Source organism: Ursus maritimus, unplaced genomic scaffold (genome assembly GCF_017311325.1).
Source record: "Ursus maritimus isolate PB19 unplaced genomic scaffold, ASM1731132v1 scaffold_87, whole genome shotgun sequence".
Lineage (NCBI taxonomy): Eukaryota > Metazoa > Chordata > Mammalia > Carnivora > Ursidae > Ursus > Ursus maritimus.
In genome coordinates, this window is record NW_024427074.1 from 48135 (window position 1) to 74868 (window position 26734).

The 26734-nt window shown below is 38.3% G+C and overlaps 3 protein-coding genes across 3 annotated transcripts; all 3 read left to right on the plus strand.

The window, feature by feature from the left end:
* Nucleotides 1-1373: 1373 nt before the first annotated feature.
* LOC103680208 (olfactory receptor 11G2-like) lies at nucleotides 1374-2654 on the plus strand. The gene is given in 2 exon segments (XM_008709740.2): nucleotides 1374-2373; nucleotides 2376-2654. Coding segments are annotated over 2 exon segments (891 nt in total). The 5' UTR covers nucleotides 1374-1761.
* An 8707-nt stretch (nucleotides 2655-11361) lies between these two features.
* Nucleotides 11362-20316, plus strand: LOC103680209 (olfactory receptor 11H6-like). Its single transcript, XM_040625517.1, is given in 6 exon segments — nucleotides 11362-11368; nucleotides 12468-12568; nucleotides 16247-16319; nucleotides 18606-18871; nucleotides 18873-19571; nucleotides 20236-20316. Coding segments are annotated over 6 exon segments (1227 nt in total).
* A 3368-nt stretch (nucleotides 20317-23684) lies between these two features.
* Nucleotides 23685-24688, plus strand: LOC103680210 (olfactory receptor 11H7-like). The gene is given in 2 exon segments (XM_008709742.2): nucleotides 23685-24108; nucleotides 24111-24688. Coding segments are annotated over 2 exon segments (1002 nt in total).
* The last annotated feature ends 2046 nt before the right edge of the window (nucleotides 24689-26734 follow it).

Consider the following 26734-nt stretch of genomic DNA (forward strand, 5'->3'; position numbering starts at 1 on the left):
AATCTTTTTTTAGAATCCATTAAGAACCTTTACACATAGCAGAATGCCTCCTGTGTGTCCCTGTTTTATTCTTTAGCAATCAACGGGCTCATGTGACTCCAACATAACTTTGAGAACACACCGCAGGGTGTGCTGCAAAAAAAAAAAAAAAAAAGGCTAAATGCTTAACGTCCTTAATCATGAGTGAAGTTGGTACAGAGTGACTTTAAAAAATATATTACACTCTTCTGTTGTCTGCTTCCAATTCCCCTTTTTAAAAGATAAATGTGTGATCTCAGAAACCTTTTAGGCCCCTACACAAATGAGTTTAAAAGCAGAAAAAGAAAAGACTTCTAGGAAATGGAAGTTCATAGTGCAGGTACCAGAAGAATCTAGCTCACTTTTCCCCCACCAACAGCAGAGTCCATTAAACCTTATTCCAGTTTTTATATGTTAAATAGAGCTGGGCAGATCTGTGGAGATTTAATCAGCTCCCCCAATCCCCCATGCCATCAGAACAAGGGATTTTGAGTTTAAAATGACCCAGAAATGGTTTTAAAAGAATATTTATTGGGTTGCAATTCCTCCAGTCTCATCCCCCACCACCTCCCTTTACACAACTGTGTTCTCCCTCCAGTGCAACTCTCTAAGCACCCAGACCTAATATTTGAGGAGTATCAGCTGCTTGCTGTCACCTTCTGCTCTTGGTCCTACAGTTTTCTCAGGACTTGATTACTCACAGTAAGAAATTATTAGACTGCCTGGGTCCTTGTGCCAAATTTCCAAAAGCAAAATATGGACTTAACATAAAAGGAGGGGTGGGGAACACAGACTTTCTGTTGCTTATTTATACATTTATTTACAGAGATTTCTAATGGATTCCAAAGCCCGAGTGCATAATTGCTTAACAAAGGTATTCTAACTCATTTAGAACAAAAGAAAAGCATTATATGTAATACTCAACCTTTAAAAGTCACTCTGCCTTGAGATCATCCTCAGTATTTAGTGAGGGATGGAGTAAAGTTTAGCTCTGCATCCCCTACAAACCCACACTATTTAGAATTCCATGTTATTACTAATATCCATAGTTTATATTATTGGAATAGAATCATATCTGTAAGTGTAAACTGGGCAAATTCATATCTCTTTTTCTGGTAAGCACAGACCTGTTTCTACATGGCCCATTAACAATTTTCTGGCCTTGGTCAACTGTGGATGGCTACAATTGTTGTTTCAATACAACAGAAACTAAGGCTAATTCCCTCCAATTGCCTTGACTGTTTCACACATAAAATTGGCATATAATATTATTAAGTTAATCACTTAGTTTTAAATAAGGCCAGTTTCAAAAATCATGTAAAAGAAGTCATTCAAAAAAGTTCCTAGTTTGTGTTACATAATACTTTGACACAGTTTCTGCCACAACTGCAATGATATCACCTCTTCTGAAAATGGAAAAAAATTTCATTTTTGTGAGAATAGGTAAGTAGGTGGATAAAAACTCTATTAAATATAAGGTCTAATATAATCTTAAAACACCTCTACAATACTGTCCTTCAAGACCTTATCAGTTCTAACCAAAGTTATCTTGAGTCCACAATGAAAAGGTCAGTGAGAATAAAAAGTAACCCAGATCAATATTTCAGTTTCATGGACAAAAATAACTATTAAGATATAGGTCTCTATTTTCTTTCCCAAGATGGTTTAAATATAATCTGGGTTCTCACCTGTCTTTACACTGTCATTCAGTAATTTGGTGGTCTTTTTACAGCTCCCAGACCCATGAAAATCTCCAACACCCCCAACACCTCCAGCACCATCACTGGCTTCATCCTCCTGGGCTTCCCTTGCCCCAGGGAAGGGCAGATCCTCCTCTTTCTGCTGTTCTCGGTTCTCTACCTCCTGACCCTCATGGGCAATGGGTCTATCATCTGTGCTGTGCGCTGGGATCAGAGACTCCACACTCCCATGTACATCTTGCTCGCCAACTTCTCCTTCCTAGAGATCTGGTATGTCACCTCCACTGTCCCCAACATGTTGGCCAACTTCCTCTCTGACACCAAGGTCATCTCCTTCTCTGGGTGCTTTCTCCAGTTCTACTTTTTCTTCTCCTTGGGCTCTACAGAGTGCTTCTCCTTGGCTGTTATGGCATTTGATCGGTACCTTGCCATCTGCCAGCCTCTACGTTATCCATCCATTATGACAGGACGTCTCTGCACCAATCTTGTGGTCAGTTGCTGGATACTTGGTTTCCTCTGGTTCCCAGTCCCTATCATTGTTATTTCTCAAATGTCCTTCTGTGGATCCAGGATTATTGACCACTTCCTGTGTGATCCAGGTCCCCTATTAGCACTCACCTGTGCCAGAGCCCCAGTAATGGAGTCTTTTTTTGGATGATTTTAAGTTCCTTACTCTTATTTATTCCTTTCCTCTGCATCATGGTGTCCTGTGCTCTGGTCCTGAGAGCTGTGTTGAGGTTGCCTTCAGCAGCTGGACGAAGAAAAGCTGTCTCCACCTGTGGGTCCCATCTGGCTGTGGTTTCATTGTTCTATGGCTCAGTGATGGTCATGTATCTGAGCCCAACATCTGAACATGAATCTGGGATGCAGAAGCTTGTGACCCTCTTCTATTCTGTAGGAAGCCCTTTTTATTCATGTGATTTACTCATTGCATAATTGGAGGCCTGTACCTCCCTCTCCTCTTCACCCATTTTGCCCAACTCCCACTCCACTCCCCACTGGTGACCATTTGTTTATTCTCTATATTTATAGGTCTGGTTCTGCTTTTTGTTTATTCATTTTTTTAAAATACCACTTACAAGTGGAATCATATGGCATTGTGTCTTTCTCTAACATATTTCACTTAGTGAAATACCCTCTAGGGTCCATCCCAGTTGTCTCAATGGCAAGATCGCACCCTTTTCTGTGGCTGTGTAGTATTCCATTGTGTGTATTTTCCTTATCCATTTGTCTCTTGTTGGTCACTTGGCTTGCTTCCATGTCTAAGCTGTCGTAAATAATGCTGCAATAAACATAGGGATGTGTATATCTTTTCGAGTTAGTGTTTTTGTTTCCCCTCGTTAAATATCCAGTAGTGGAATTACTAGATCATATGGTATTTCTATTTTTAATTTTTTGAGGAACCTCCATACTGTTTTCCACAGTGGCTGCCCAAGTTTGCATTCCCAACAATAGTACACAAGGGTTCCATTTTCTTCACATCCTTGCCAACACTTGTTTCTTGTGTCTTTTATTTTAGCCATTCTGACAGATGTGAGGTGATATCTCATTGTGATTTTGATTTGCATTGTCCCTGATGATCAGAGATGTTGAACATCAAAAAAAAAAAAAACTAACTAATTTTTTTCCCAAAAATTATTCATTGTACTGCTGACCAAAAACCTTAAGCACCTATAGGCATGGATCTGTTGTTTATTTCTTCCCCTGGTACTTGATCATTTGTCCTGTTTCTTAGCATGCATTTTTTTTTTTAACTTTCTTGTAGCGGTAGAGAAAATGGAGGCTGATAATTTTGATTTCATGTAAAGATTTCAATTTAAGTATAAAAATAGCCTAGGCCAGTCTTGCCTTTATTCCTGGAATGTGACTCATACTCCAGGAAAGTCTTCTGAGTCTCATCTATTAGCCTGGACTGTTTTCAGGGCCCCTCCACTTCAGCATACCCTGGCTTTCTATTTCTGTGCTCCTTGAACCCCATGCTCCTGAAACCTCTGCTCAGCTCTTTAGACTTCCAGTTTTGCTTTCTGCTAGATTTCTTGAAATCTCATCTTGCACATTAATGGATTAGAAATCAATAAATGCCTTGAAGGGATACCACATCATATTTTAGCCTCATTTCTCTGTGGTTCTCCTCTCTCCAGGACTTGTTTCTCAAACTCTACCTTCTCTAGTGGCCATAAACACTGAACCCTTTATATTCTCAAATCAGTGAAATTCCTGCTTTCTGCTGAGACTTTATTCTTCCTTTCCACCATTCTTTCCCACATGCCTCCATATCCTCATACTGCCCCCACCCAGGGAACTGTCAAACGTCCTCAGGAAAAAATCACTCAAGGTGAATATAAAACTCATTTCCTTGTCCTTCCCTTCTTGGAATTGTAACCCCTGAAGTCTTGCCTGTGTTGACTGTTTTCCAGTGCCTTCAAAGGATTGTGTTAGGTATTCTGTCCAGATTTTGTGGTTATTTTTGGTGGAAAGATTAGTTTAAGACAAGCTGCTTAGTCATGACAAAATCAGAAATTCTTTTCTATTGCTTTCATTGCATCTAAATTGCACATGGGCTCGCTTCCTTCACTTTCCAAAGATGATCTTGTAGAAAAACCAAGCAAAAATACAGAGACAAATCAGAAACAAGTGGGTATAGGGACTGGCATAAACACAAGTTTGGGATACAGACCTGCTTTTCTTTTTATTGCAAGCAGCTCCAGATTCCCAAGGAGAAGTGGTGGCAGGGGAGTCCTGCTTACAGTAAAAGAAGAGCTAACACCAGAACTGCAGAGAACAGATTTAGGCTTTTTTTTTTTTTCCTTTCTGTCTTTTTTGTTACCAACTAATCCTGTATTTCTTTCTTTAGGACTTTTCAATTATTTTCCCATAATAATTTAGGAAGTCTCAATCATCTGCCAATTAAACAGTGTTTGTTTCCTTAATATACATAAAACTCTATGAACAGTAAGAGAACAGAACAATATCCCAATAAGACAATAAGCAAAAGGATATAGACAACATGCAGAAAAGATTCTTAAACATAAGGAAAGAGCAGGAATTCATTCGTAAAAAGATAAAGTAGAATAACCCTATGATGGTATCTCATTTTTAACCCATGTGAATAACAAAGATTAAGTAGTTTGATAACCACTGTGTGTTTGAGGACAGTGAAATGGCTTCTCTCATGCTTGCCTGGGGGAGAATAAATTTTATGAGCTCTATACAGGACAATCAGGCAACTTTGATCAAAATTTAGAAGACATACACCCTGTAGCCCAGCAATCCAGCTTCTAAGGTACTCAGTCCAGATATTCTTACACACATGGGAAATGGTGAAAGTATAAGAATATTCATTGCATATTGCTGTAATAGCAAAACGTTGAGAAAAATGTCAGTTCCTATGAATAGAAGACTAGTTAAATAAACTATGGTTCAGTCATGCAATGGAATACTGTCTTCAATCTTACAGAATGTGAAGCAGTTCTATATGTAACGTTGTATAGTATCTCCAAGATATATTATATTTTGGGACTTATTATTATTTTTGAAGTATAGTTGACATCCAAGATATACTGTTGAGTGAAGAAAGCAAGGCGAGTAGCTGAGTGTAACTACCTTTCATGTAAGTGTATAGACTATCTCCTGAAAGAGATCCAGAAACTGGTAAGAGGAGTGTCTTCAGGTGAGGAGAATTTGGTGCCTGAGGAACAAGACTGTAAAGGAGGTGTTTGTTTCAAACCCCCTTTTGAACTAAACTTTTGTGTATATGCCTGTATTATTTATTTAAAAAAATTTTAAAAATTATTTAAATTTATTAAATATAAAATTTACTAAAAATTTAATTCATTTAAAGTAAATAATGTATTTTAATTTTTAAAAACTAAATAATAATACAGTTGTTTTTAAGTAAAGAATAACTTTCCAGAGGAATTTTTAAATAATTAGATATAGAAAATCATTCCCCCAATGCCCCCCCCCCCAACAACTCTAGGAGTCCTTAGGAGCCTATCCATTTATTAAAAAGTTGAAGTAGGGTCCAAAGAACATCTTAACATTTTTTGCTTAGACTTTTTGGCACTGTAGAGAAAATATGAGACATGTCTTTTTTCCTCTTAGAGCTTCTACAAATATCCTGTGACAAACTGTAACTACTGTATCACATTTATATTTAGACATCCTCCCTCTCGTTGTTCAACTATATACTCTTGTTGTTGAACATCTACAATACCAGACATTGAACCAGGAAATAAATTTGATACATAAGTACATAAGAGACATTTTCTTCCCTCATAGGGCTCGCAGTCTCATAGTAGAGATGCATAATAAAATTGCAAGTGTTTTCTTTTTATTAAATGGTACAAGTGCAATAATAGGGGAAAGACTAAATACTATGAAAGATCATGAGAAGTAGCATGTGTGCAAGCATGGATTTGTGTCATGTGAAAGAAGATTTAAGCAGAGCTAATCATAGGGCATTTTCTTTTTGCAAGTACACCTCAGGTTACAAAACAAAAGTGCTTCTAATAAAAGACATCCATATTGGTAAGCAAGAGATAAATTGTCACTATTTGCAGATGACATAATATTCATTGAAAACCCTAAAGACTCCACCAAAAAATTATTAGAATAAATGAATTCAGTAAATTTTCAGGACACAAAACTAATACTGAGGAATCAGTCGTGTTTCTATATACTAATAATGAAGTAATAGAAAGAGAAATTAAGGAAACAATCTCAATTACAGTTACACCAAAAAGAACAAAATACCTAGAAATAAGCATCACTCAGGAGGCAAAAGACCTGTACTCTGAAAATTATAAAACATTCATGAAAGAAATTGAAGATGACACAAATAAATGGAAAGGTAGAGACACCTGGGTGGCTCAGTTGGTTAAGCATCTGCCTTCAGCTCAGGTCATGATCCCAGGGTGCTGGGATCAAGTCCCACATCAAGCTCCCTGCTCAATGGGGAGCCTGCTTCTCCCTCAGTCTGCTGCTCCCCGCTGCTTGTGCTCTCTTTCCCTCTGACAAATAAAGAAAAATAAAATCTCAAAATAAATAAATGGAAAGATATTCCAGCTCACGTTTGGAAGAATTAATACTGTTAAAATGTCCATACTACCCAAAGCAATCTATAGATTCAATCCCTATCAAAATACCAACGCCGTTTTTCACAGAACTAGAACAAATAATCCTGAAGTTTGTATGGAACCACAAAAGGCTCCAAATAGCCAAAGCAATCCTAAGAAAGAAGAACAAGGCAGGAGGTATCACAATTCCTGATTTCAAGATATACCACAAAGCTGTAGTAATCAAAGCAGTATAGCACTGGCACAGGGGTGCCTGGGTGCTCAGTAGGTTAAGTGTTCAACTCTTTTTTTGTTGTTGTTAAGATTTTATTTGTTTATTTGAAAGAGAGAGACAGAGAGAGAGGGAACACAAGCAAGGGGATTGTGAGAGGGAGAAGCAGGCTTCCTGCCGAGTGGGGAGCCCAATGTGGGGCTCGATCCCAGAACTCTGGGATCATGACCTGAGCCGAAGGCAGACACTTAATGGCTGAGCCCCCAGATGCTCCGAGTGTTCAACTCTTGATTTCAGCTCAGATCATGATCTCAGGGTCATGAGATGGAGTCCTGCATCAGACTCCAAAAAGAATGCTAGGCATGCAGCCTGCTCAAAAATTTTTTCTCTCCCTCTCCCCCTTGCTCACTCTCTCTGGAAAACAAAAACAAAAACAAAAACAAAAACCCAAAAAAAAAACAGCATAGTACTGGCACAAAAATAGACACATAGATCAATAGAACAGAGAGCCCAAAAATAAACCCATGCTTATATGTCAATTAGTCTATGACAAAGAAGACAAAATTTTACAATGGGGAAAAGACAGGCTCTTCAATAAATGGTGCTGGTAAACTTGGACAGCTACACACAAAAGAATGAAACTGGACCACTTTCTAACACCATACACAAAAAGTAAACTCAAAATGGGTTAAAGACCTAAATATGAGACCTGAAGCCATAAAAATCCTAAAGGAAAACATATGCAGTAATTTCCTTGACATCAGCCATAGAAAAATTTTTCTAGATATGTCTCCTAAGGCAAGGGAAACAAAAGCAAAATCAAACTACTGGAACTACACAAAATAAAAGGCTTTTGCACAGTGAAGGAAACCATCAATAAGACAAAAAGGCAACCTACTGAATGGAAGAAGGTATCTGTCATTTGCAAATAATGTGTCACATAAGGGGTTAATATCTAAAATATACAGAGACCTTACACAACTCAATACCAGAAAATAATAATAGCAATTAAAAATGGGCAGAGGACCTAAATAGACATTTTTCCAAAGACATACAGATGGCCAACAGACACATGAAAAGATGCTTGTCATCACTAATCATCAGGGACATACAAATTAAAACCAAAATGAGATATCACCTTAGATCTGTCAGAATGGTTAAAATAAATAAATAATTAATTAATTAATTAATTAATAATTAAGAAATAACAAGGATTGGCGAGGATGTGGAGAAAAAGTAACCCTGTGTACTGTTGGTGGCAATGTAAATTGGCATGACCAATGTGGAAAACAGTATGAGGGTTCCTCAAAAAATTAATAATAGAAATACCATAGAATCCAATAATTCCAGTAGTGGGTATTTACCAAAAAATACAATAAAAAATACTAATTCAATAGATATATGCACCCCCAACGTTAATTGCAGCATTATTTACGATAGCCAAGATATGGACACAACTTAAGTGTTCATCAATAAATGAATGGATCAAGAAGATGTGGTATATACGATGGAATATTAGACAGCCACAAAAAAGGATGAGATCTTGCCATTTGTGACGATTGATGGACCTAAAGTGTATTATGCCATGTAAAATGAGCCAGAGAAAAGCAAATACCATATGATTTCACTTATGTGTGGAATCCAAAAAAATGAAACAAATGAATAAACAAAAAAGCAGAATCAGACCTATAAATACAGAGAAATGATGATTACCAGAAGGGAGAGGAGTGATGGGATGGGCAAAATGAGTGAAAGGCAGTGGGAGGTACAGGCTTCCAGTTATGGAACGAGTAAGTCACGGGAATAAAAGACCTTTATATTATTGTTGAATCACTACGTTGTACCTGCAACTAATGTAACATTGGAGGTCAACTACACTTGAAGTTAAAAAAGGAGGGCACGTATTGCATGGTGCACTGGGTGTTATACGCAAGTAATGAATCATCGAACTTTACATCAAAAACTAGGGATGCACTGTATGGTGACTAACATAATATAATAAAAATTATTATTAAAAAATAAAGTAATTAAATTTTTTTTTGGAAAATAATATGTGCTTCTAGGCACTCCTCTATAAGCCACTATATAACGACTCCTAGAGAGTAATGAGCTCCCCCCATAAAAATGACTATAAAATATGATGTAAATTGAAGTCCAAACTGAATTATTATTTTAAAATTTTTAGTAGGGTGGCACCTGGGTGGCTCAGTCAGGTAAGCCACTAACTCTTGATTTCAGCTCAGGTCATGATCTCAGGGTCATGGGATTGAGCCCCAGCTCAGGCTCTGGGTGTTGGGACCTGCTTGGGATTCTCTCTCTCCCTCTCCTTCTACTCCTCCCTCCCAGCTCACACGCACATGTGTGCATGCCCTCTCTCCCTCTCTCTCAACTAATTAAGATAAAATAAAATTTTTAGTAAACACAAGTTTTCATAATAGAAAGCTGGTTACTTCAATCTACCATCCCAATAAGAATAAAGAAAAATACTGAATTTTTTTAAGTAATCTCTATGCCCAACATGGGGCTTGAACTCACCACTCTGAGATCAAGAGTCACATACTCCACCCGCTGAGCCAGTCAGGCACCCCGAAAAATACTGAATTAAAAAAGCAAAACTTGGGGTACCAGGGTGCCTCAATTGTAAGCATCTGCTTTTGGCTTAAGTCATGATCCCGTCGTGGGATAGAGCCCCACATCGGGCTCCCTGCTCAGTGGGAAACTTGCTTCTCCCTCTCCTTCTGCCTGCCACTCCCCCTGCTTGTTCTCTATCTTTCTCTCTCTCTCATCAAATAAATAAATAAAATATTTATCAACAAACAAACCAAACCAAAACTTAAAAATATTGACAATCTGGAGAGACAACATGAAACTCCTAAGTCAATTTTTTTGGAAGTCTGAATGGCAAGCACTAAAGTCATTCATGTTCACAGTGCACTTGCCTATAGTTTAAATCCGTATGCATCATGGCAATGCCTGGCTGAAGAGATGGAGAGATGGGAACCCAGGGCTCACATCAAGTTGAAGGAACTTCATAAGGGAACCCTTAGTGGTCTTCATCCTCAAAGAAGTATGAACCAGAACTAAACCTGACCACCATTCAGAGGAAAACCAAAAATTAGCCATCCCTGGAAGTTCGTGACCATGGTTCAACTGTTGCTTGAATTTACACATACCATTTTCTCCAACTGCCCCAATATATTGTCGGGGTCTGTGGGAGAGTGGAATGGGAAGTTATTGCTTAATGGGTACAGAGCTTCAGTTTGGGATGATGAAAAGGTTCTGGAGATGAATGTTGGTGATGGTTCCATTATAATGTGAATGAACTTAATGTTTCAGGACTGTATACTTTAAAATGGTTAAAACGGTCATTTTTATGTTCTGTGTATTTAACCACAGCACAAAATATTGTAAAACCAAGAAAAAGAGGTAAGAGAGGAAAAAAACCTAAAAGTACTCAAATAATACAAAAGAAAGCAAGAAAGAAGAAACAAAGAACAGGTAGGACAGACAGAAAACAAATATTCTACCAGTAATTAAGGATTAGAAGCAAAAATTTACAAATGTCACATGTGTGAAGAAAACACACTCCCAGGGTACAATGTATGTTGTAAACATTTTCTATATTTCACAGTGAAAAAGATTTCTCCCAAAACAAAAAATTCTCTCCAAATCACACAGACACCTCACCATTGCCTTTGAGACATTATTCCCGCCCTCACGCTGGGGGCCAATTTAACCCAAACTGTTTGAAAACTATGGATAAAGAAAGGATGTCACACCAAGCAGTCTTGGGGGAGTCATAAGCCATCCCAAGGGGAGACTGAAGACTTCACAATAGTCTAAGATGAAACTTTAATTGCACCCTCGAGTCTCAACAATACACTCTTCACCTTTATTCATCTGTATCCCCATCTTGAAATCTCCTCATGAGGTTCAGATCTCACTTCTTTCAGCCATTCTACAGCAAAAGTAACGAATATATAAAAGTCACCTGTTAAATTTGCTCTGCTGAGTGAGACAAATAAAAGATCTGGGTGTCTGGGGGTGATTGAGGTCTCTTAGACAGCTCTTCATGAAAATATCAATATGTCAATTGAGGCCCACACCTCAAGGATCGATTATAGGGCTGTGCTTCTTTTCACTGTTGCCCAACATAAGTACCCTATTGCTATAACTGTTTCTTTTGAACAATTCAGGAAGGGAAGAAAGGGAGTTGCAACCGTTACATTTGTATATCCCAGGGTTCTCAGGGTCAGGCCGCTGCATTTTTAGTGCACATAAAGGAAAGAGAGGAATCAATGAGAAGATACAGACTCAGTGTTTATTCCCAGCTTTCTCCACATGTAGCCCTATCATGAAGGGTAAGTAACTTTTCTGTCTAGGCATCACTGCGTTTTTTCTAAGACAGCTACAAGAGGATGCTAGCTCCAGTAAAATCTCGTTTTAATATTAATACATTTTTGCAAACTTGTGTGGATTTTATGTCTCTGGATATGTGATTTTATCCACAGTATCTCCAGTAACTTAATAATAAGTTGTGTTACATGCACTGTTGACTCCAGGGCCCAAGACTCAGATCACCTGCAGCTTAACAATCCCTAAAAATTTCTTGCGTAATGATTCACAAAGGAATGCCTCATTATTCAGAAATTTGATAAGTTACATAATTTGGTATTAGAAGACTGTTCAGTGTTGTGTTCAATAACTTATTTTCTACATACAACACCCCAAATTAAATATAATTTATCCCCCCTTAACTCTTATGTACATCACAGGTAATGTAGTGCCCTTCCTTTAACCATTTATTTTCTATATCTTGAGTTATTAACACTACCATGTTTTAATGTCTTTTTCCTTTATATCAGACGAAGCTCTATGTTAAGAGCCAGAATATATAAGAAAGACAGTAAAATAAATCTGAGCTAAAAGAGAGCTACCCAGAGCTCTGCTGTGTGATACACTGAAACTTAATGACTTTTTAATGTTTCTTAGGTTCATTTAATATAGTTTTTCATTTAGGTTTATAAATGTATGCTGAAAATTTTATCCTAGCTACTTTGTAATCATATTTGTTGGTAGTGTTAACAACAGCTATGAATTTTCTCATGTCTAATATATTCCAGGAATTGTACCAGGTATATGTATTCAACAGTATGTGCCCAAGAGCTCAGAAGAATAGGTGTTAACTTGCTCAAGAGCACAGAGTATGTCATATGGTAATTGATCCTAAATCAGTGTGATGTTATCATTTATTTTCCTTTAAGTACAATGATAGAAGAGGACCACTGAGTTATATAGTACTAGATTGAGTCAATCAGTTGTGAACCTGATCCAGCTATGGTATGTCACCACGTAGCTATTGCCAGAGTGGGTGATCTCTTCCTTCCTCACCAAACCAGGTGCTTTTCTCCTAAAACCACACTCTCAGTCCTTCATAATAAAGCCCATTTTTCTTTCTAGATTATATGTATAGCAGCTCCACTCCATTGCTGGACCATCCAAACAAAGAAAGCATCTACGTTGATCTCCTAAGTGCCCAGGATGGGTTTGAAAAACATTTGGTAGGGAAAATCAACAGGACATGGTGACTGCCTGCCTATGGGAGGTGACAGAATTAGAAAATGTCTTCAATGATCAAGTTTCTGGCTTTGGCAAATGTCAAGAGTGGAGCCACGCACCAAGAAACATACAAAAGGGAGAGGGAGCTCTTATAAAGGAAAAGATGGCATAAGAAGTATTGAGCAGAATGGTGATTATAGATTTGAAAATATAAAAGAGCAAATGACTAAGGAGGCTTATATTTAGAATGGGCACTGACATGACAGGGATATGAGGCAAGAATCAGTAGATTAGCTTTTTGGTGATAAGATGGCAAGTCTGAAATTTATTCAACCACTAATTCATTCAATAAATGCCTACTATGCACTATAAACTCAGTCAACTGAGAATATAAAGATAAATTAATGTCATTCATTAATTATAGAAGTTTTCAATCTAGGGGGAAACAAATACATGATTTCATCATTATGGCACATGATCTAGTGGAGACATATATAACATGCTATATAGAAATATTAAACAGGAATTCATCTTATAAAAAATTTTTAAAATAAAGCTAAAAAATGGATAAAGATGATACGGTATACACACACACGATGGAATACTACTCAGCCATCAAAAAGAATGAAATCTAGGGGCTCCTGGGTGGCTCAGTCAGTTAAGTGTATACCTTGGCTCGAACCATGATTTCAAGGTCCTGTGATCGAGCCCTGTCTTGGGCTCCCAGCTCAGCGGGGAGTCTGCTACTCTCTCTGAGGGAATGTTCTCTCTCTATCAAAATAACATACTTTTTAAAATGAAAAAAAAAAAAAAAGAATGAAATCTTGCCACTTGCAATAATGTGGATGAAGTTAGAGTGTGTCATGTTAAGCATAATAAGTCAGAGAAAGACAAAATACCATATGATTTCACTCGCATGTGGAATTTAAGAAAACAAAACAAAACAAACAAAAAAAAAAAACGATGCACATAGGAGAAGAAAGAGAGAGAGAGAGAGAGAAGCAAACCGTAAGAGATTCTTAATGATAGAGAACAAACTGAGGGGCGCTGGAGGGAGGTGGGTGGGGGATGGGCTAAATGGGGGATGGGCATTCAGGAGAGCATGTGATGAGCACTGGGTTTTTATATGTAAGTGATGAATCACTGAATTCTACTCATGAAACCAATATTATGCTATATGTTAACTAAGTACAATTTAAATTAAAAAAATTTTTAAAGAAAAAACAAAGCTAAAAAATGAATTTATCTTATATGTACTAGGGTTTTGACAGAGAAAGACAAATATCATATGATCTCACTTCTTTGCAGAATTTAAAAAAACAAATGCATAAAAAACAAAAAGCAGAATCAAACCTATAAATGCAGGGAACAAACTGATGGTTACTAGAGGGGAGGGGTAGGGCAAATGGGTGAAGGATAGGGTCTTCCAATTATGGAATGAATAAGTCATGGGAATAAAAGTTACAGCATAGGGAATGTAGTCAATGATATTGTAATAGCACTGTATGGTGACAGATGGCAGCTACACTTGTAATGAGCACAGTCTAACATATAAAGTGGTTGCATCATGTTGTAGATCTGAAACTAATATTACACTGTATGTTAATTAGCTGGAATTAAAATAAGAACTTAAAACATTTTTTTAAAAAATTAAAAAAAGAGATAGTGGCAAATTACAAATAGACTCCTGAAGTTCTTGAACCACATTGATCATACTCTGATTATATAGACATTTACAAAATATTCTCATATCTAGTATCTCATCTCAGTTTCATATCAGACTTACAGAGAATACAAGGAAAAATTATGTGTCTAATATTTAAAATGTGAAATGAGCCCACCAAGCTCTCACAGCTGTAAGTAAAAACATTTAGGCTAGAACCAAAATTTTCTGTGTCCTAGTTTTCTTTTACCCCACCACCTTCTCTTTAAGTTCAACTCTGCTCCCACCCATAAAAAATGCCCCCTTTTTATCCCAGGTCACTTCTTTTCATATGATGCCTGAATAACCTTCTCCCCCACTTCCCTGCCTCTCCCAGGCCTCTTTCAAAAGCCCCCCCCCCCCAGCCATGCTTCAATCCAATCCAGCTTTTCCAGATGCAGTCATCCATAACTCAGCTTCTAGTGACAATTATCCCTACAAATATCATTCTTAACCCTCTCTCCAAACCATGATCAATTAATTCCTGATCCTACTGAAATCCCTCCCAAGCTGTTTCACACACCCACTCCTTAACCCAGACTCTAATGCTCTATCATCTACGCAGTGGTTCTCAAACATCGGCATGCAACGGAAACACATGGCAAGTTTGTTAAAACAGATTGCTGGGCCCACACTGAGTTTCTAAGTCAGAAAGGAGCCCAAGAACTTGCATTTTAACAACTTTTCAAGTGTTGCTGGTACAGGGACTACATTCTTGAGAACCTGCTCTGTCCTTACACAGCCTCACTCCTAAACCCGGTAGTGTTCTCTCCTGGAGCTCTTGCTATGATTGAATTCATCTACCTCTCAGATGCTCTGTCTCTTCTTTGTTCTCCTTCTCCTGATACCAGGAAAAGAATTCATACTTCCTACCTCTGAGCCCGTTACAGTGCTAAACCTTCATTTTTACTAATATTGCATCATATAAGTCAACAACATTACAAATCTACTTTTATAGAAGACTATTTTCCAAACAAATGTGTTCAAGCTATACTTAAAATTGAACATGGAAATTCTTTACCTTATGTTGATCAAAAATTAAGTAAAGTATGCATAGACAAACAATTTTTAAAATTTAAGTGCTTATAACTTTGGCACCAAGATAAAACAGGTATATTTTGGAAAGATAGCTCACCCTCCTGGCCCCAAACCCACCCAGCCCCCGCCCCGTGTCTCTCCCTCCCTCTCTCTCTGTCTCTCCATCTCTCTCTCCTCTCCTCTCCCATTAACCTGTCCCACTCACTCCTCTCCTCCACTTCATCCGCCAGGTAGATCGGGTCCTTAGAGGAAGGATTTCTCCATCACTTCTGTTTGGGGTAATATAGTCACATTAAGGACTCACTCTAGTATCTGAGTTCCCACTCTACAACTCACTTAGGGAAGATGGGGTTCAAATGTCTTGGATATTTTGGGGGCCATTAAATCTTCAGTTAGAAGGTAGCCTGAGTCTTGCACTGCGTTTTGATTCTAATATTGTTCAGTAAAGTTTCGTTAGACAAATACCCTTCGGCAAGGGCAACGAAAGCAGAATGTTCTTATTTTTCAGAGTTCTTGATAAGTGACAAGTGGGAAATGGAAAACAAGAAAGTCATCGGCAGGTTCCCTCGTCCTTTAGTTTTACCAAATTCACAAATTAACCTTAAAAATATAAGTATTTAAAGGAAAAAGAATCCCCTCACTTCTCTGGGCAAGTGTCTTAAATGTCGAACAAGTGGTTGGGGTTATGGAGGAGGATTTGGCTTCCTTATCTGTTCGTACAGAATGGACTATCCACGCTCCTTGTTCCTCCTCATCTCTCCAAATGTTCATTCATTGTATCACTTGAGGTGAATACAAAGATGAAAGAAGTGGATTTAAGTTCACCCTTTGAGCTACTGATAGATGTACTTTGAGGTGGAGGAAGCAGAAATGGATGCCGTGAGATTTCACATAATCTGTGAAATCCATATGCCCCTTTTCCTGATCCTATATTCCACAGGTCACTAAAATTTCACTGCAGCACAAACGTCAAAAGGTCCTGGGCATCATGAAGTCAGATGACCAGGAAGGAGGTAAGAATAATGAGGTCCGGTTCCAAGTCAAAAACCATGAGCTGGAATTATATTTCTTTTCTTGGTGACAAGAACTTCCTGGGTTGTGAGTAAAGTAAATCAATTTGTGTCTCATGCCTCTGCCTACTGTCCTGAAAAGCCAAAAATAGCTCATTTATGTCAAATAAGGTTGGCAACCATGCTACGACCCTCACTCACAACATCTAAGTTATTATGAGCTGGAATAAATAGCTTTTTCCGGCCCACAGTATATAACTGGGTATGTGCTATGGAAACACACAGTTCAAGACACTACAGATGGAGGTGGCAATCTTGATTGCTTTTGTAAGTCATAAGTTCCAAAAGGGGAGGAAATTTATCTTTCATGCTTACCATTGTACCCCTGGATGTAGCACACTGCTGGGACTATAACAGTGCATAAACATTTGTTTAATGCCTAAATGAATAAGTAAATGGATAACGTGCTACAATTTAAATTCAACATTCAACTTTTTTTTTTATTACAAGCCAAATAACTATATTTTCTGACCAAAAATGACAGCATGTGCTCTAGCAAATACAGGTATAGTTATGGGAGGTATATTTGAAATTACAACTCTTCTAGAAATTTTGATATATATGGTCATATTGTAGTCCATTGAACGAACTTACTTGGACAAAATTTAGATTTTCATAAAAGTCATGTTTATTAGAGTCTTTCTCATTATTCTAAAAATATTGTTGATCAATACAAATATGCAAAGTTACCTTGGCAGTAAAACATTTACCTCTCAGTTTGCTCCAGGTTTGATCAAATACTGAGAAGCAGGCCTCATGATCTCTGAAGATTATTTAAATGGCATAAAGACGCAATTTCATATCTTAACAGCCACATTAATAAATAATATGGTCAATTATCCTATATCTGTAGTCATGATATTACTAAATTTAAAATCCTGATGGTGGTTTTACCCAGCCAAGTGTCTTGAATTTTAACCAGGAACCTCTAGGACAAAGAATTCAGCCTGGACATGGGGCACCTGGGTGGCTCAGTCAGTCAGGCGGCCGACCCTCGATTTTGGCTCAGTTCATGATCTCAGGGATTCTCTCTCTCCTTCTGCTCCCACCCCTTGCAAAATTAATTAATTAATTAATTAATTAATTAATAATTAAGCAAGCAAGCAAGCCTGGATCAAGAGCTTCAGAAAGGTTTTAAGCAACATCCAAATTTATACTCATGTCTCAATTCCTAACTCAACCAATATGAGGATGATCTTTCTGGTCTTGGCATATCCTAAGGTGAACCTTCTAATTCATTATTTAATTTAGGTAAAAGCAAGATGATACATGTTGAGTTATGGTGCTTAAGGCTTAATTCCCAGAAGAAGAAAAAAAGGCACATGGTTTCATATACTAGACAAAATTGGCATACCAGCTGCAAGTTACCTCAAAAGCCTAGCCATGATGTAGAATAGTGCAGCTTAGGGGGAAACAAGCCAGGAAAAAATGGTGGCATCCAAAAAAAGGTCATGTATATTGGACACAATAGCTTCCATTTGTTATTTACCCCCCCATCATCACCATAATGGAAGAGGAATGAGACTTATTTGATAGAGCTTCAGCAAAAGAGAGTCCCAGCAGGATCAATGCATAGAAGTAAAAAGGAGACAGATTTTGCTCAACATAAAGTACTTTGAGAGAACCAGAGCTCCTCAAGAGGGAATGAGCTAAACTGTTTTACAAATCCAGATGCCACCTAGCAGAATGTGACTTAGAGGGGGCTACATAAATGATTTTCCCATCATTTTACAGAATCCTGAGGTTTCTAGAGCATCTTTCTCAGAGCAGAAACGCAAGGGGGCTCAAGACTCCCACCACACAGTTCTACTTCTCTGCTTTTTATTGGCCTTTTGAATGTGAAATTCTAAGAAGATAATTTATTGTTTCAGATTTATTCTCAAATTTTGTTTCAAAGTAAAAGAATGTATCCAAAGTGTATACTTACATGTAGAATATCCAAGAGGCAATGATCTTAATATGAAATTACTGAGACTCAATGTTACAGGAATATTCGAAATGAAGTTTGCTCCAAACCAATCTCCAAATAAGCCAGTGTATCTAGGAATTCCTGCCTTTGCACATTTAAGTAACCCCTTAAATTTCTCTGAACTCCAGTTTTCTTATCTGTAAAAGAGAAGGATGAAGAAGCACACCTCCCTATATCTCAAAGGGTCATTTGGAAGATCAAATGAGACAATGTAAAATAAAAATACTTTGTACAAGTCAATTGTTAACAAAACCTATAAAAGTTCATTATTATTCACTCCTTAGTTGCTTCTGTTTCTCTAACAGCTTTGGAATCCCAGAACACAACAACACAGCATTTTGTGACTGAGTTTGTCCTTCTGGGTTTCCCTGGTCAGGGGGAGATGCAGAACTTTTTCTTCTCATTCATCCTGGTGGTCTATCTCCTCACCCTGCTGGGGAATGGGGTTATTGTCTGTGTAGTGAAATGGGACAAGCGGCTTCACATGCCCATGTACATCTTCTTGGGAAACTTTGCCTTCCTAGAGGATCTGGTACATTTCTTCGACTGTCCCAAACATGCTGGTCAACATCCTCTCTGAGACCAAGACCATCTCCTTCACTGGATGCTTCCTCCAATTCTATTTCTTTTTTTCCCTGGGTACAACAGAATGTTTATTCTTGTCGGTCATGGCTTATGATCGATACCTCGCCATCTGTCGCCCACTACATTACCCCTCCATCATGACTGGGAAGCTCTGTGTGGTCCTGGTCTCTGTTTGCTGGGTGAGTGGATTTCTCTGCTATCCAGTCCCCATTGTCCTCATCTCCCAACTTCCCTTCTGTGGACCCAACATCCTGGACCACTTTGTGTTTGACCCAGGCCCATTGTTCACACTGGCCTGCGTCCCTGCTCCTTCCACTGAGCTTATATGCTACACCTTCAACTCCTTGATTATCTTTGTCCCCTTCCTTTCCATCCTGGGATCTTACACTCTGGTACTCAGAGCTGTGCTTCGTGTTCCTTCTGGTGCTGGTCGAACTAAAGCTTTCTCCACATGTGGGTCCCACCTAATGGTGGTGTCTCTATTCTATGGAACCCTTGTGGTGATGTATGTGAGCCCAACATCAGGGACTCCAACAGGAATGCAGAAGATCATCACTTTGGCATACTCAGCAGTGACTCCACTCTTAAATCCCCTTATCTATAGTCTCCAAAACAAAGACATGAAAGATGCCCTAAAGAAAGCCCTAGGATTAAGAACTAACCAAAACTGAGACATTTTTAGAGGGTATTATGCTCAGCAAAATAAGTCAGTCAGAGAAAGACAAATACTCTATGGCTTCACTCATATGTGGCATTTAAGAAACAAAAACAGACGAACATGGGGAAGGGAAGGAAAAATAAAATAAGATAAATCAGAGAAGGAGGCAAACCATAAGAGACCCTTAACTCGAGGAAACAAACTGAGGATTGCTGAAGGGGCAGTGGGTGGGGGGATGGGGTAACTGGGTAATGAGCATCAAGGAAGGAATTTGATGTAATGAGCACTGGCTGGTATATGCAACTGATGAATCACTAAGTTCTGCCCCTGAAACTAATAATATACTTTATGTTAACTCAATTGAATTTAAATAAAACATTTTAAAAAAGAAAGAGAAGGAGAATTTGTCATGTCTGACCTTTATTATTTATAAAAACAATAGAGAATGGCTTCAGTAAGTCATGTTCTGGCTCATACTTAAGTAGAGGAAGATACTTTTTTTCCATACTTCCTTAGCAGTTCAAGTTCAACTCATCAATGAAAAATGCTAAATAAAACATCTTAAACATGCATTACCTTGCTAAGTAATTACATTTTGTTATTATCTCTATGTTGTTTTTGATGTATCTTCCCTGGTTTAATCTTAGCTGGTGGAAAGAATGAAATGCACGTGTACCTGGAGCCTTTCAATAGGAGTGCAATCGTCTAAATTCAGAAAATATTCTTAAAGACAGTGGACCAAAGGGGCACCAAAAAATAAACCCACCCAGTAACAGACATTGCCGTTGTTTAAAGCTGCCTTTTACACCAAAAACAGAGTATGCTTCATACTTGCATTATGTAAAGTACAAACTCTCCTGCCATTCAAAGCTCTCATTCACTACACTGCTCCATTCAGTCTTCTAAGCCTGTATTTCACAAAGATCTATCTATACGTTCTTCCATTTGGACATCTTTACTCATAGCGCTTCTCCCAAATAAACTGTGACAATGCCACTTGCAATATGGAATAACAATGTCCTAAACGTATTTTTATGCCTCTCAGAAAGTTATAGGGCAAAGGCTCAGTGAGGAAAATATTAAGAGAAAATTATACCAAGAACAAATTCCAGCTTTCTGCCCAAACCCCATGTTGAAACAGAAAAGCCATTAGCTGAGAGGCCAATCTACTTAAAATGAAAGTATACCCTTTTAGTTATGGCTGTACTGGAAATGAAATTAGATGTGCCAGGAATGCTGGTGCTAGGTGATGAAACACTCTCATGCACCATTCCTCAAACCTTTTCACCACCAAAGAGTGTTTGGCACACCGTGGTCAGAGAACATGGGCTTCTGGGGACAATGTTCCTTTTAAAGTCAAAGTTTTATCTTAATAATAATCAAAAATTATACTTTCTGTTCCACCATACGTATTTAGTATAATACAAAATTATCTTGTCTGAGTAAAACTGTCCCTTCAGGAAGACATTTAATTAGGGGCTGTGTGTATCCCATGGCACAGAATCACATACCCTGTTTGAGAAAACAAACTTAAAGAGATTATGGGGTCCCCAGAGAGTCAATGTAGCACATTACCTACTAATCGCTATGGGCCAACTTATCAGAAATATTAATGAAACCCCCAGGCAAGAAGGAAGAAGGTCCCTAGGGAAGGAATGGAACGTTCTAGGATCATACGAAGACATAACTCAGAATTCTCAACAATGGATAACTGACACATAAATTAACACCAGCACACATCTCTGTCACGCTCTGTTGGAAACAGGCCACTAGAACCTTTTGGTGCAAGGGAGGTGAAATAAGCCTGCATGAAGCTCTCACACAGGGCTTCCACATTAAGGGCAGTGAAAGAGAGAATCTGTGGCCTCCCTATGAACTCTCCCCAGGACCTGGGAAAGCTTCACAATATACAGGAAAAGGCATCTCTGATGGGCGTTGCTCTTATGCACCACAGGTGGGCCTATTCACCTACATTTTTTCATTTAATATGCTCAAGAGATTGAGTATCAAGGAATATTGGTTCCTCACAACTCAAAAGACAAAACTTTCAGAGTATTTAGATAACCCTGGAACTCATACTCCCCCAGATAAGTGTACTAAATGGTGCCAAAGTCATCCACAGATCTTCCCCTTCTCAGGAAGTGACTGGAACACCAAGAATGGTATGATTTTCATAGATATTTTGAACAAAACAGTATGGAACTAGTTCCATCCACTGGGACCGAAACCAAGAGAAAATAGGGATTTGTTTTGTTTTGTTTTGGTCTCCTCTCTCAGCTCTCCCCTCTGTCCATTGCATTACTCTTCTCCACCCTCAGGAGAGGTGGCATTAAAAAAATTTTAAGGGTAAAATCAAATCAGTGTATATAATGAGTAAGATTCACATATAATTTAATGGTGAATATATTAGGAATTGCTTCTTTAATCATGTTGGAAATTATTTGTGAAATTCATTTACCATGCTTTCCCTATGGCTAATAGTTGTTCCGTGAGGTCTTTTTCTAAAAGAGTAGTCTATGGCTCAAATACATAGACCTAAGTCTTGCGCATTTTGATTTCGAGTCAAAGTCTGTGAATCTGATTCAAGTTATTGGGCTGTTGTTCCAGGTGGTAAGTGGCTGCTCTCTGCATCATTGCTTTCTTGTCTTGTTGAGAACAGAGGTCTCTTGCTTGGAAAGCACGGAGTTCCCATAGTGAGGAACCATTTGCTTCTCACAAGATGATCTATTCTCTGGAACCCTGATCAAAATGATGATCAATGCAGGGTAGTTTACTTCTTTATAATCATCCTAGTTCAAAAAAGAAAAAAAAGAATGTATCCCCATCTTTCGATGTCTTTCTCTTGGTTTCTTTTCCACAAGACTACAACCTTCTTTGGCTGAACCAGTCCAATAGGAAGGTCATGTTTGCTTCTAGAGGAATAGGTTCATAGTTCACTTTAGGCATTATTCATTTAGTGAACCTGCAACAGCTGCTTCATTATAAACACTTTTATGTTACTTAATATAACCTCACTGATAGGAGGATTTTTTCCATTTGATTATGTTCAGTGAGTACTGTGAATATTCTATGTACACCACTTCTATCAACTGTTTTTAAGGAAAATTCTCCTCTTATCAAAGTTAGAAGTTGCTTGTTAAAAAATGTCTGGAGATTACAATATGTTAAAGCTACCATTGTGCTCTTTTCTCTGAGTTGTAGTTGATTCTTAAAAAGACATCATCTTTGGTGATGGTGTTGTAAAGGGAATAAGGGCAAGTCTTGTTTTCTATCAAAATTGGGAGTATTTTTTAAAGAAACTGAAGTAAAATCTTCCGAACAGTGAACTTGAAGAAAGACTTGTGACAGCAGTGAGAAGAGCTTTAGAAGACAATCTCCTGGTGATTTTACTTTTCTTCCCCAATACACTGCATGTTATATTAATCCTTAATGACATATTTTAAATGGATATGAAGTGTGTGATAAATTATCATGTGAAAGTAATCATTAGGTGAATTATAGTGACTTTTCATTGCTAAAAACAAAGGATTAAATACCAAATTGTAAATGAGCTTCAGTGCGATGTAAACATCTTTAAATAGGAAATAGCAGTAAGAATTAATTATCCAGGTATCTTTGTTGATTTTCTTCCAGTATCATGAAAAAGTGATAGAAAATAAATCTCCTAATGGAAATAGCTCAAGAAAAAAGTGGGGGGAGACAGACAGGGAGAGAATTTGTAAGGATGTCAAAGCTGAAACCATTCAAATCTATAAAATGTGTTAGATACAAACCTATTTTCAAATGATAGCGTAAGTATACTCACATTTTGAAGTGAATTTATAGCACTAACTGCTATATATGAACTTTCACTGAAAAAAATTAAATATAAGACAAACTATTTTTGCCTCTAACTCAAATATTTCCATCAAAAAAAGGTGAAATTTAACTGATTTTGCCCACTGACAGAGAGTTCAAAGAGCCTAGAATTGTACAGTTACAAAGAATCAGGGCCAAATGGCTCGCTCAGAACAGAGCAGGATTTACTCAAGACTTGTTTTAGGATTTGTAATACATTTGCCTGATCACTCAAACTGTCTGTCCTAAGAAGTGTCAAATGTTTCAGCAGCAAAGTGACTCGTCGCTAACTCTGTCTTCTCTCCACAGTCTGGAGACCGTGAATAAGTCAGGGATATCTACTGTGACACAGTTCGTCCTGTTGGGTTTTCCTGGTCCCTGGAAAATACAGATCATCCTTTTCTCAATGATTTTGTTGATCTAGATCTTGACTCTAACTGGGAATATAGCCATCGTTTGTGCAGTGAGGTGGGACCATCGACTCCATACCCCTATGTATGTGCTCCTGGCCAACTTCTCCTTCCTAGAAATCTGGTATGTGACTTGCACAGTCCCCAACATGCTGGTCGATTTTCTTTCCAAAACCAAGACCATATGGTTCTCCGGCTGCTTCACTCAATTCTACTTCTTCTTTTCCCTGGGCACAACCGAGTGCTTCTTCCTTTGTGTCATGGCCTATGATCGGTCCTGGCCATCTGCCGTCCACTGCACTATCCCTCTATTATGACTGGGCATCTCTGCATCATTCTGGTGTCTCTTTGTTGGCTCATTGGTTTCCTTGGACGTGCAATTACTATTTTCTTCATTTCTCAACTACCCTTTTGTGGTCCCAACATCATTGATCACTTTCTGTGTGATGTGGACCCATTGATGGCATTGTCATGTGCCCCTACACCCATCATAGAGCATGTGTTCCATTCTGTGAGCTCTCTTAGCATCATTACCACCATTTTGTACATTCTTGGGTCCTATGCCCTGGTGCTCAGAGCTGTGCTTCAGGTTCCTTCTTCAGCTGGGTGGCAAAAGGACTTCTCTACCTGTGGATCCCATTTAGTTGTAGTGTCCGTGTTCTATGGAACCACAATGGTGATGTATGTGAGTCCCACATCTGGCAACTCAGTTGCTATGCACAAGACCATCACCCTGATGTACTCTGTAGTGACACCAGTCTTAAACCCCCTCATCTTCAGCCTACACAACAAGGACGTGAAATTTGCCCTCCGTCAGGCCATTTGTGGAATGAGAATCATCCAACCATTGTGAATAGGTTTTGTGAAAAACAATGATTCATTTTCTGAAAGTGGAATGGTAATCCTCTTCTTCTAACCCAGATTTGGCTTTATTCATAACTATGATGGTCCTGTGGTGCAAAGCAAAATTCATCATGTATTTGATCATACTTTGATGTTGCTTTTAGTTTCATAAATGTGTTTCCATGGAAAGAGATTGCCACCCCTTGCAGAGAAAAAAAATAGCTCCTAAAAATTTTAATATTTACTTCCAGGAAGGTTTTGACTTTTTCAGTATGCAATTTCTGTCCATACAACTTTGTTAAGAGATGTTAATCAAATTGGTTATTGTTTACATGGCTGTCTGATGCTTTGTTAAAAAGACACATAACACATAAAATGCCTTTTGTCCTGGATTTTTGGCAGAATATTCTGGTTTCTCTTCAGATCATATAAATCTTTCACCTTTTATTAAATTTTGGCAGAAACCCCACACATCAATGTTGGCTACACTAAGAGACTGTAACTTCAGTTTCACAGTTCTTACTTATTACCCTCATCAACAGTGCACAAAGAGAGACTGGAAGTTTGGTGTAAGCCATGAGGAAATATATATTTGATGAGTTGTTAGTATGCAATTCCCATAAAGAAAATGGGCCATAACAGGAGCAAACTGAATTCCCACCACTAATAGAGCAAATACAGAATATTCACCTTTAGCCTAGTTAGGGCTCATGGAAAGTAACCAACTTAGACCATCTTGAAAGGGATTTCACCCAAAAGCACTACTTGGAGAATAAAGCAACCCCCAAAGTGAGTCTATATAGCACGGGTCACCAGAATCCAGGGATGAAAGAAGTCATAAGCAGCCAACAATGAAGCATTACCTACATCAGAGAACTGCAGTTTAGGGAGCTCCCCACACCACCACCAAAATCAACATACAAACTTCCCCCAAACAATAAGGCAACTATACCAGTCAAGGAAAAGCCTTTTACCTTTACTTTTCTCCCACCCGAAATCTAGAGTAACCAGAGGCAGTATAGTCATGTGGCAAAGAGGAGTAAAAAGGCAGAGGAGAAGAAGTACATCAAGCCTGAGTCAGACCCAGTCTGGAGGATAAATCTTAATTTGGATAAAAAGTAAAAATTTTGGTTTTAGATTATACTAGAACTTCCAATATCTGGATAAAGAGACCCTATATTGATACTAAAAGTAATCAGAAAAGCTATCACATTGGCCCAAGATATTATCCACAGATGGAGACGAATAGAACATCAGAAAGTGTCCAAAGTAAAAGTGGTGAGAAAAAATAAAGTTCCTTTGTGTTTAGACCCTACCAAGTCTAAAACAAGCGATTAAATAGAGTAATAAAGGCTTTTTAAAATGTTATAGCCTAAGAAAGGAAGAAAACCTCACCTGAAGACCAAAAGACATCTCTTTGAAATTTTGCAGCAATTACAGAGCATTGCAGTGCTTCAAGGTGGTGCAGAAGGACTGAAAAAAAGGTGGGACAGGAATTAGACATCTACTTGGGAAGCTACTAAACTATCCACCACAGTTTTGCCTAATTCAGCACTACTATTTTAGTGGATTCAACTGAACTCATTAGCCAAAAAAGGCACAGAAATTATTTTTGTATAAAATAGCTCACACGTATCCTACTACTGCAACTTACCTATTCTTTTTTGTTAAGATGTGATTCAGAAATCACTTCCACTAAAAACCTTCCAAACAGATCCCCAGACTGTGCTATGTGTCCTTCATAATGCATCTAAAATACACCAGGGAGATTGGTAAAAGATGATGAGGAGGGCGCCTGGGTGGCACAGCGGTTAAGCGTCGCCTCGGCTCAGGCGTGATCCCGGCGCACGGGACGAGCCCCATCGCCAGCCTCCACCATGAGCCTGCTTTCCTCTCCCACTCCCTGCTTGTGTTCCCTCTCTCGCTGGCTGCCTCTATCTCTGTCAAATAAATAAATAAATAAATCTTTAAAAAAAAAAAAAAAGATGACAGAGGAGTAGGGGTCCCCTTTTTCAGCTGGTCCCCTGAGTTGAGCTGGATAGGTACCAGACCATCC